The following is a 12,116-nucleotide window of genomic DNA, read 5'->3' as shown; positions in this document are numbered from 1 at the left end:
CCTCCAACTCCTGGGCTCAAGCAAGTCTCCTGCCTCAGCCTCCCAAGTAGCTGGGACCACTGGCGCCCGCCACAACGCCCGGCTATTTTTTGATTGCAGCCGTCATTGTTGTCTGGCAGACCTGGGCTGGATTTGAACCTGTCACCTTAGGTGTATGTGGCTGGCCTTAGCCACTTCAGCCACAGGCGCTGAGCCTTGTTCTTTTTTTTTATGGGGACTACTGCTCCTTGATAGTTTTCCCAACGTGCTCTTGTTATCTTATCTATTTGGATTTTCTGTCTCTGGGGGTTAGTTTTTGTAATTCTTATCTTCCCAGAAAGTCAATTATTCATCTGTTTTCAAATTTGTAAATTGAAAAAAATTAACCCAGGAAACAGAAAACATGCATAGATTATAATGATGAAAGAAGCAATTCAATATGAAGCCTGTAAAGAAAGAAGTCCATGCAGTTTTAAGTTTTTTCCAGGGAACTTTTCCAAACACTTAGTAAATTATGCTCTTCATTGTTATAAAGTCCTCTGATCTAATGCTTTTTTGTCCTAAAATCTACCTTTTCTAGTATCACAATTGTAGTTTCTTCCTTGTCATCTGTAAATGTGCATTTCATGTGTAGCATATGCAGAGTTTTGTGATCCATTTGGAGTCATACTTGTTACCAGGTGGGTTTGCCCTATGTGCATCTGTCTGCTGACCCGACAGACATGTGAGGGCCCATGTTAGCATTTGTGCCACGTGTTAACATTTGTTTTATACTCACTGTGGGCCTGCGTTTGTATTGGCTTCTCACATACCTTCTGATATTTTGCTACATCACTTTCTTTCGGAGCACCCACAGGCATTATACTTAGGGTCCTTTTCTGTTAAACAACAACAAAACTCATATAGAATTTTTAGTTCAAGATAATTTTCCCTCAGAACTCTGAAAATAATATGCGTCAGACCGTGTTTCAGATGACCTCATCTCACCACACATTTTAGGGGTCAATTTTGGGGATCAACCATATTATCCTTGTGTTTGTCCAGCTCCCCTGCTAGATGGTGGGGACTTCTCAGAGCACAGATTGTCTTTTCTTTGGGGGGGGTTACATCATAGGGTCTATTAAATTAATCTCTGTATTTCTTCAATATAATTAATTTGCTTAACTTTTACCACATTCAATTTTAGTTCTCGTACCTTATTTCAAGAACTGAGTATGGTGGTGTTTATAGTAGATAAGAGATAAATTATCCTCGTGTGAAAATTCAGCATATAAAAGTCATTTTTAAAGAGGTTTTTACAGACATTCACATTATCATAAGGCAAATGATTATCTCAAGACTGAAGTGATTGCCGGGATTCACTTTCTCTTATCACAGTGCTGTGGTGCTCAGTCAACTATCAAAATTTTCCCTTTCTAAATTTTAGCAAGATGGTGATGGACTCACAAAGTTGTATTAAAACACCCCCTAAAGTGTTATTTCCTTAGCCAGGCAGGATTTAGGGTGTACAGTTGATTTTCCTCTTGCTCTTAGCAGGTTGTTACACCACCAGCTGGGTGGTGAACTTAACCTTTGGGACGGGCTTTTCAGGCCAGCCCCCACGTGGAGACACAAAGTTAGTCTGATCTCAACTTCCTTATACAGGACACAGGTGCCTTTTTCCTGTTGACCAGACGAGGTGGGCATGAGGGCAGCCAGCATCCTTGTTCTGGTCTTTCTTGTTCCCTGTGCTTTTAAAACATTCTGATTTAAAGGGCTCTGGGTACTCTCAGACTGCTTACTGTCGGGAGATGAAAGTTTGATACTATGTTCATAGGGGCTTGCAACCAAAGGAGTTCTATATAGGAAATTGAGCACAAACCAGTATAACTAAAGAGGAATTGGTAATTTCAGGATTTGTTCTCATCTTAATTCCTGTCCCTGTTCTTCTTGGGTCTTCCAGGGTGAGAATCCATGATCTCCGCACTGATAAAATTGCCCTGTCATTGTCCGCCCACCAACTTGGGGTCTCTGCCATCCAGATGGACGACTGGAAAATTGTCAGTGGTGGTGAGGAAGGCCTGGTGTCTGTGTGGGATTATCGGATGAACCAGAAGCTGTGGGAGGTACATTCCAGGTAAGGTGGTCCTCAGGAGTTTTTAGTAGCAGCGAAACAGCAAGGACAGGACTGAACCACCTCTGAGCCAGATACTATGCTGCGTGCCTCCCAGGCCTCATCATTTGAGTCCTCACTATAATCCTCTGAGCAACTACTGTCCTGTCTCCACTTTTTAGATGAGGAAACTCCTTGTGTTTGGAAATGGTACTAGTCAGAGGAGATGCAGTTCTCTCTTACATCCTTAAAATTGCCATAATTCATACCTGGTCATTGTTTTCCAGGCCCATATTTCTTTAAGAATGGAATGAATTCCTTACAAGTGCTATTCTGGTTATTTTAGGAATTTCCCATCTTAGTAAACAGAAAAGGTAACTCAGAAATGTAGGAAGCTCAACTATGATGTGACTCCCCTTTGAGGTGCAGGCTGTCCCCTCTGCCCATAGGTAAAAGGAAGGGGCTAGCCCAGGCCTGCCACCCTCTGAGCTTCTGCCCAGAGATCATGGGCTTGAGTTTGCTCACACTTTATCTAAAGGCACTTAGGACTGAAAGTAATCAGGCTTCAGCTAAGGAGGAGTTTGTAGTTTCAGACTTTTAACACTAATATTTGGGAGATAAACAGATACTATTCCAAGCACAAGCCTGATGGCTTCAGGGTTGCTGGTGGGGCCTGGCTAGTTAAAAATTTTCAGGCACGCCTACTGCTGACCTTTACAGCAGAGGCAGCCTGGCCTGGGGCAAGATCTGACTAGAGACCATCCCTCCTCAGTGGAGGAATTGGTGTTTCCTCCACCTTCCCACATCCCCTGGCCCTACAGGCCTTGCCTGTGAGACCCTGCTCTCCAGGCAGGTGGGAAGAAAAGTAATGGGTTTCCTCCCCAGCTGCCCCTTGGAACCACAGTAAAGAGACACCCTGGCCAGGGCCTTCACACATGAGCTGAGCTGTGTTCTGCTAGACCTATGGGAAGCTGTACAGTGTTGTTTTTTTTCCAAATATTAAGGGAGGACAAATGTTTTAGGTTACATGGATCGTTTTTGTAATGTTTGAGTCCTAGCTATACGTGTGCCTGTCAGCCAAAATAGAGTTCATAGTACCCATTAGGATGGCTTATTCACCTTCCTCCTCCCCCAAACCAGCAGCTGTTCACTGATTTTTCCCTCCCTCTGTGCATTTATGTGCTCACCGGTTAGTTCCACCTTCACAGTGAGTACATGGGCCGTTTGTTCTTCCATTCTTTTGATACTTCACTTTGGAGAATGGTCTACCAGTTCCATCCAGATTGTTGCAAAAGGTATTAATCCATCTTTTTTATGGTGCATGTATGCTCCAAGTACCACATTTTGTATATTCCATGGTATATACATACACCACATTTTATTAATCTGCTCATGAAGTGATGGACACCTGGGTTGATTTCACATCTTTGCAATTGTGATTGTGCTGCTATAAACATTTGAGTACAGGTGTCTTTTTGATAAAATGACTTCTTTTCCTTTGGGTAGGTACCCAGTAGTATATCTTATTATTTGTGGGTTTTTGTTTTGTTTTTTTTTTTTTTGAGGCATAGTCTCATTTTTTTGCTCCTGGTGGAGTACTATGGCGTCACAGTTCACAGCAACCTTAAACTCCTGGGCTCACGCGATTCTCTTACCTCAGCCTCCCAAGCTGGGACTACAGGCACTTGCCACAGTGCCTGGCTATTTTTAGAGATGGGGTTTTGGTATTGCTCAGGCAGTCTACCCGCCTCAGCCTCCCAGATTGCTAGGATTACAGATGTGAGCCACCACGCCTGGCCTTGTTTGTTTGTTTGCTTGCTTGAGACAGAGTCTCACTCTGTCACCCCTGGATGGAGTACTGTGGCGTCATAGCTCATAGCAACCATAAACTCTTGGGCTCCAGCAACCCTTTTGCTTCCACCTCCAAAGTAGCTGGGACTACAGGTGCCCACCACAACACCCAGCTAATTTTTCTATTTTTAGTAAACATGGTTTCTTGCTCTTGGTCAGGCTGGTCTTGAACTCCTGACCTCAGGTGCTCCTCCGACCTCAGCCTCCCAGAATGTTAGGATTATATACGTGAGTCACAGCGCCTGACCTCTCATTATGGTTTTAATTTGCATTTCCCTAATGATTAGTGATGTTGAACATTTTTTCATATGTTTCTTGATATTTGTTTTTCTTCTTTTGAGAAGCTTCTGTTATGTCTTTTGCCCACTTTTTAATAGCTATTTGTTTTTTTCTTACTGATTTGCTTGAGTTCTTTTTTTTTTTTTTTTGGTTTTTCCTTGCTTTTTGTTTGGGGGGCCCGGTTTGGGGATTCGAACCTGCCACCTTAGGTGTATGTGGCTGGCGCCTTAGCAGCTTGAGCCACAGGCGCTGAGCCGAGTTCTTTTTTTTTTTTTTCTTCGATCCCGCTCCTTTGCTTGAGTTCTTTGTAAATACCAGTTATGACCTCTTTATCACATGTGGGGCTTACAAATATTTTCTCCTATTCTGTAGGTTGTCTGCTTGTTCTGTTGTTTCCCTAGCTGTGCAGAAGTTTTTTAGTTTGATCAAATCCCATTTATTTATTTTCGATGTTGCCATGATTGCCAGTCTTCATTAAAGTGCAAGGTCAATAACATGACAGATGTCTCCAAGAGGCAGCAAGGGTAATTGAAGAAGTGGTTTCTTCCTTGGAGGGGCGTGTTGGTGAGTGCTGTGGTCAGCAGCTTTTATTAGCTTAGGTACTGGGTGACATCCATACTGCCTGTTGGTTTCCTTGATGCCACAAATAGGTACATCGGCACTTTCTCTGATATCCCTGGTGATGCACAGAATGGCCACCAGGTGGTGCCAAAAGGCAACTAAAACTCCCACACTGGCCTCCCAGAAGCATTTGCCTTTGAGGAAGACCCAATATTTGTTTTAAAAGTTGACTGGCACTATTCAGCCATAAATAAAGATGGAGACTTTACATCTTTTGTCTTCACCTGGATGAAGTTGAACACTCTCCTTAGTAAAGTATCACAAGAATGGAAAAGCAAGTATCAAGTATATTCAATACTAATGTCAAACCAGTTGATGAACGGCACACCCACACAAGAGAAAAACACAAATTCAAGTTGGGGGAAGGGAAAAGAAGGACAGGAATTGGTGTGTTCTCACCTAATAGGCACAATTTAAGGTATACAGCACAGCTTCTGGGTGAAGGGCTCAACTACAACTTGAACTTTACCTAACAAACAGAAACAATGTAACCCTAATGGTTTGTACCCTCATATTAATCTGAAATTAAATAATAAAAGTGGATTGCCAGGACACTGTCCAATGCTATCCAGAGAAGGTGGCCAACTCCTTGAGTTAGTGGTTGCCTGTACTTCCTCAGATGGGCCATTCAGGCAAGGCCCAGGCACGTGAGGTCTTTCCCAGGGTGCACTGCTGCCCACTGCTTACCATTTTTATGAACACAGAACAAAGGCTGATGCCTATGGTGCTCCAGTCACCTGCTCTGAGTTCACTGACTCAGGTCCTTGCCTCCCAATCCACACTGCCAATATTGACTCTCCGAAGCTCTAGTCTGGCTGTTGTTTGGTCAATTTCATGTCCTGTACCGCCTCTGTCTCTTCAGCTAACCCCCTAGGTTCTTCCCGTCTGTTGGTGGTACCAACAGAGCCCAAAGTAGATCCTTAGCGCCTGTTGGTCTTTCCCCTTAAGTCTTTCTTACTACATTCTCCTGGCCTAGGCCTACATCACCACTTACCACACCGCAGTCAGGTCCTCTACCACTTCCCTCCAGTGAGTGCCCCCAGTCCTGGACTGATAGGGCAGGGCTCTGACTCCTTCATAACTTCATCACTCCCAAGAGAGTCCCCTATGCTAGCCAAGAAGCCTGCCCCCTGGCCATCCCAGGAGCAGCAGTGGCTCTTGGTAAGGTCCTGTTCTCCCCCCTTCACCCTTTGTAGTCCAATTTTTCTGCCACCCACATACCCCCCAGATCTTATTTATTTGGGGTGGTAAAGAGGTTGGTGGATTACTTATAACTATCTTATAGTTTTAAAAGAGAAAGATACCAACATGAGTTTACCTGATGATTTTATTGTCTATTTTAGGTTACATAAAATAAAGTATTTTTGTTTATAAGCAAAAAAGATCATTTCATCAGATAAGGTCTGACATAGGATTGGAAAGGTTTAATTCTGGGTCCTACTCATTCTAACTAGTAACATCTATAGAAGCATTGGCCTTTTTTGTGGGAGTGTCTCTTACCTTTCTATTTGCTAGGGACTTCTTTGAGGGCGTGTATCACCTGTACATGACATCTTTCTTATCCTAGCTCAGTGCAGTGAAAGCCTCTGTTAAATGAATTTGAAGCTGTTTTCTTTCAAGATTTTGAATGTGCTTTCACAAACCAGAGCATGTGTATCATCCATAGCCCTCCAGACTCTAGGAATAGGGTGGCCTTTGTAGATCAACACTAAACTGGCCCCCATTCCCTATGGGGTGAGGCTGTTGCTTGGAGAGCTCAAGGACCTCAGCCACTGTGGCAGAGCTGAGGCAGGTGTCCACTGTACACTGCTGCTGTGTCTCGTGGGGCTGGGTCTTTCTGTCCAGAACACCCCGGAGGAGTCCACCAGGGTGCCTCATGAAGTGGTGCCTAAAGAGGGGTCTTGCTCACGATAGCTGTGGGGGCTGGGATAAGACACTGCGACAGCAAATGCAGGCTACACTTGGTTCCAATGGGACCTGCCCTTACGAGAGCCCTCTCTGCCATTGCCTTCCAGACACCCTGTGCGTCACATCTCGTTCAACAACCACAGCCTCATCACAGCCAACGTGCCCTATGAGAGAGTAGTGCGAAATGCCGACCTGGACAACTTCACTACTCACAGGAGGTCAGTTGGTTGGTCTGGGCTGGATTTGTACATGTTCAGAAGATGACCTTGATCTGATTATGATTTATTAATAGAAACCCTTGTGCCACACTGCCCCCTATGGGCTATACCCTCAGGCAGGGCCATTCTCTTTAAATGTGGATGCATGGAGCAGGGGTCCTCAAACTACGGCCTGCAGGCCCCAAGGACATTTATCCGGCCCGCCGAGTGTTTTTGCCACCGCTGCCTGTCCTGCTTAGCAGCCGACTTCTCCTGGGGCCTGCAGTCCAGCCCTTCAGTGGTCTGAGGGACAGTAAACTGGCCCCCTGTTTAAAAAGTTTGAGGACCCCTGCAGTGGAGTGTCAGGAGCCAGTGACTCCTGTCTGAAGAGCTGCCTCACAGCAGCTCACTGCATCAGGGCTGGGTGCCCTGGTAGTTGTATAGAGAGGGAGGCATGCCTTACACACTGAGGGGTCTGAGGTTCAAAGAGCCAGGGACCTACTGTAGTTGCAGTGCCAAAGCTCAGTTCTCTGAGCTGAGTCCTCAGTGAGCTGGGTGACATGGGTGCCTGTGTCATTAGATTGCTGATCTGGCCCCTGGATATCCTCCCCATAAGGCCTTGCCTTCCAGCACTTGATGTGTCCATCGAACCTGTGTGCCTGCCCATTTAGCTACAGGCTTGGAATCATGTCTGACACACTATGAGCCTAAAGGACGTATCTGTTAAAGTGAATCACTGTCCTGTCTCAAATAAATTCCTCCTGCAAAGACAAAAGCTGTTGGGGGCCAGTGATACAGTCTGACCTGGCATCATCTCTGTGCTTTCTTTAGGCACCGGGGGCTGATCCATGCCTATGAGTTTGCAGTGGACCAGCTGGCCTTCCAGAGCCCTCTTCCTGTCTGCCGTTCATCCTCTGATGCCATGGCTGGGTACAACTATGACCTCGCGCTGGCTTTTCCCTACGATCATATGTAGGGAATTGCCTCATCTGGGAACAGGGAGAAAAATGGCAAGAACAACTTCTTTAAATTTTAACAACAGGGGAGCTCTGCACTGGTGTCAAAACAGTTGGGGTAAGAAAGCAGCCCCAGGGTGCAGCTGTGTGGCAGCAGAGGCTCCTGAGCCGCCTTAGCGAGTTCATTCCTTTTGAGCCACCTGTGACAGCTGGAATTTGTCATGACTTATTCCTCTTTGTCTGTTCTCTCTCCTATAGCTTTGAGTACCACATGCTGCTGACTCAAATTTAACCTCCTTCCTTACACGCCTCTAACCTGATACCTCCTCCAGCCCATCCTGTCCCTGAGTCTCCTCCCTGCCTGTCTTCCAAGTGACGCTCCATAGATCTTCCCACATCATTCTGTACACTACCGGGCCCAGCATGGTCCCTGCTGCACTCCTGCAGGCCATTGTCTCGGTCTCCCCACTCTGCTTGCTCTCTGTGGTCTATGGAGGTGCTACTCTCTGGCTTACAAGACCCCCACACATGTGTCCTGTGCCCTCAGGGTTTCTCTGACACCCACCACCACTACCACCCCAGTGTAAAGCTGCCACAGCAGGACTCTTCTCTTTATCTTTTTTACTATGATTTAGAATTATATATTTATACAGTTATTTCATTGATAACTATTTTGCTTACTATTGCAGCAGTAGTGTGTAATGCAAAGTTAATATTCTAAATATTCATCGACTAAGCAGCCATCCTCCATATGGGATGGAAGATGATCTTACACAGCAAATGAGAGGAAGAACCCTGACCTTAAACCATAGAGATGAAATAGGACAGCTCAAGGACTATTCAGTTTGACATCTAGCTTCCAGTTCCAAAGCATTACAGCTAGCCTTTGCAGCATTCTAAACAGCAAAGCATCCACCTAATATACCTGCAAAATACCAAAGCAAAACTGACAAGAGAACGACAAAGAGAAATAAAATCCATTCTTACCGTGAGTAATCAACAGATTCAATCAGTGGGGAATACTTACAGATTTGGAGGATTTACTTAATATCATGAACAAGCTTGATTGATCTAACAGGTGCATGTGGAATTTTGCACCTTTTCAAATACCCTTCAACCTTTCACAAAGGCAAGCGCAGAGGCACCAAGACTGATACCACACAGGCCAGATTCACTGATCCTAATGCAGTATAGTTAGAAATAACCAAAAAGCAAAATAATAAAACAGAACATCTGGAAATTCCAAACACACTTGTATTAACTTGGATTTAAGGGGTAATAAAACCAAAAAATATAAACTCTCTATCCAGGATGCAAGGCCAGAAGGTACTGAGAAGAGCTGTGACTTTTTAATAGGAAATAAATGAAGGAGTTGTCCCCTCAGAAAGGCTCAAAAAAGGTGCAGTGATCCCAAAGACAGTAGAAGGAAAGAACTAAATAAGGGTAAAAGCAGATATTAATAGAATAGAAAACTAACAAATAGCTAAAACTGCTTTCAGCTTCATATTAGGAGACAAAATACACAACTCTTGGTAAAGCCTCAAGGTGCTCTGAGGAGCAGAAAACGAGATAACTATGGTGCAGTAAAGGACCTTCAGTGTCGGTCATTGGCCCACAGTGATCTGAGAGAAAAACAAGGCTTCTCTGTTGCACATGAGTACATGTCTTTTGGAAGCACTTGCCATTCATTACTCAAAGGCCTAGAACTTTCCAGTCGTGAAGGTTCCCAGGTTGCTTAATTAAACTTCTGTTTCCAGCTATGTAGGAAAATGGAGCCCCACTGCAAACTGTTGCTTTCCTGGGGAGGCAGGCTGGCTGGCTGGCTCTCTGCTTCCTTTCCACCAAATTGTAAGTGAAGCCAGCCTGCCATTACCAAGTGTGGGATTTATCTGATGGTCTGACCCCTGGTGACCTGGATTTACAAGGTTTCCATCGAGCCGGAACCCTCTTTCTCCCATAGTCTGCAGGCAGCCGAACCACAGCCCTGGGAGAGTGTTTCTTCTCTGGCTACAGGCCCTTCCAGCCTCATTTCCCATGTACATTCTCTCTCCCCAGTTCTGTTCCAATTAAAGATTGTTGAAGAGTTTAAAAGAAATTAGACCCAAAAAGTTTTACTGAAATAGTTTAAAGCTATTGTTCCTCACTGCCAACAGCTGTTCCGGGGTGAGACTATCACAGGTGCAGTGTTTTCCCAAGCCTGCTTCTAATGTGCCTCCTGTTCATGAAAACCTCCTGGGTTTGTGAAGGAGAGTGTATCTGACCAAACTGTAACCTTCAAAGACACCAAGGGGTGTTTGCTGCTGCAAACAGAACAGGCTGACCCTTTCTGGCAAGGTTACACACTCCCTTATAAGCCAGCACTTACCTGCGAGTCAAAAACTCTGGGCTCTGGTCTGCCCTATCTGCTCACCCCACCTTACCTTTACCCCTCTGGCTTTCTGAGGGAGCTTCTTCGCAGTGCCAAGTTTTTAGTGGATTTAGCGTCCACTTTTCTTTGGCTCTTCTGCTTCTCAAACTCTCTCTCTTTTTTTAAACAGAGTCTATGTCACCTTCTGTGGAGTGCAGTGGCGTCACAACTCACAGCAACCTCAAAGTCTTGAGTTCAAGCGATTCTCTTGCCTCAGCCTCCCAAGGAGCTGGGACTACAGGCATCTGCTACAATGCCTGGCTATTTTTTCTTTCTTTTTTTTAAGAGATGAGATATCACTGTGGCTCAGGCTGGTCTCAAACCTGTGAGCTCAAGCAATCCTCCAGCCGTGGCCTCCCAAGTGCAGGGATTACAGGTGTGAACCACCTCACTCAGCCCTTCTCAAACTCTCTCGGCAGAAGAGATTCCGTATGCCACTGGGGGGTGCCAGAGTGCAGCCTCCTGGGCATCTTCTGTCTTAAGACACCATAGAACTTGCATGTTTTCTACTGTGTCAGGTTCTACTGTTATATGCTTTGAAATTAAATATTACTCAAACTTTCTTAATAGTCTGGCAAGGTATTCAGTGGTAAGGCCTTAACCCCCTGGCATTCAGCATCCCTCCTTCTTCCCCCTCTGCCTTTGCAACCACTGTTGAGTAGTTTGTTCCAGAACCTCCACCTACAGGGGTTCCAAGCCCAGGATCCAAGCAGCCGTAAGTCCTCACTTAGCATTATCAGCAGATTCTTGGAAACAACAACTTTTAATTGTGAACAATGTATAGGCAGTCCCTGGGTTATGAATAAGATAGGTTTTATAGGTTTGTTCTTAAGTTGAATTTGTGTATACGCTGGAACAGGTGCACTTACCCATTACCCGTAACAGTCTCTGTAATTCTGAGAGTCGTATGTCAGTTGGATGTTTGTAAGTCCTGCATAACTTGGGGACTTACTATAATAGCCTCTGTTTGTAAACTCAGGCACTGCCTGTACCATGAAACCAGTTTTACCACAGGCTAATGGATGGAAAAAGAGTTATGTTCCTGCGGCATATTTGGGGGTCTCAAAAAAATCACTAAACTTTGGAAGTTTGAACCAAGTATTTCTATTAATAATATTAAACATTGAAGTAAATGTAAGCTATATATACCTACATTTGTGAAAGATTAATAAAGACAAGATTACCCAATTTTCAGTGAATTGGTAAAGAGAGGGTGGCTCTGGTGGTGGGCGAAATTAAGGAATAAATGTTTGCAAAGCAAACCTGTCAGGAGCACTTCCTACTACCACACGACTCAGAGATAAGGCAGCCACAGTGGCACATACTTGAGACGGGGATCACTTGAGCCTAAGAGTTCAAGACCAGCCTGAGCACCATAGTGGGACTCCACCCATAAAAAAATGTGGCCAGGCTCACTGAGCGCTTTCATACAGCATTGTGTGTGTATGATTATGGCAGACTTTACAGATTTTTATTTTACAAGAATTTGTATTTATTATTTTCCAACCTGTTTTTCTCACTTCAGGGTAATGGGTGGCACAAGACCAGAGCCAGCCCTGGCTAGGATGCCACACCATTGCAGGGCCCACTCACATGCGGACCACGAAGACACACCATGAGCCTCACACGGGGGCCACGTAGACACACCATGAGCCTCACACGGGGGCCACGAAGACACACCATGAACCTCACATGGGGGCCACGTAGACACACCATGAGCCTCACACGGGGGCCACGTAGACACACCATGAGCCTCACACGGGGGCCACGTAGACACACCATGAGCCTCACACGGGGACCACGTAGACACACCATGAGCCTCACAC

At 45.2% G+C, this 12,116-nt stretch overlaps 1 protein-coding gene across 1 annotated transcript in view; it reads left to right on the top strand.

Annotated features, from left to right (window-relative positions):
• The window catches only part of FBXW8 (F-box and WD repeat domain containing 8), a 136,915-nt gene extending 126,457 nt beyond the window's left edge, over positions 1-10,458 (top strand). The window contains exons 9-11 of the mRNA XM_003789939.3: positions 1,922-2,095; positions 6,838-6,948; positions 7,759-10,458. Coding sequence (XP_003789987.1) covers positions 1,922-2,095; positions 6,838-6,948; positions 7,759-7,903 — 430 coding nt within the window. The 3' untranslated portion in view covers positions 7,904-10,458. The remainder of the gene's footprint in view (positions 1-1,921; positions 2,096-6,837; positions 6,949-7,758) is intronic.
• The last annotated feature ends 1,658 nt before the right edge of the window (positions 10,459-12,116 follow it).

The sequence above is a fragment of the Otolemur garnettii genome, unplaced genomic scaffold (assembly GCF_000181295.1).
Source record: "Otolemur garnettii isolate 467f Iridium unplaced genomic scaffold, OtoGar3 scaffold00038, whole genome shotgun sequence".
Classification (NCBI taxonomy): Eukaryota; Metazoa; Chordata; class Mammalia; order Primates; family Galagidae; genus Otolemur; species Otolemur garnettii.
The sequence above is the reverse complement of the archived record's forward strand: the minus strand, read 5'-3'. Positions and strand labels throughout refer to the sequence as shown.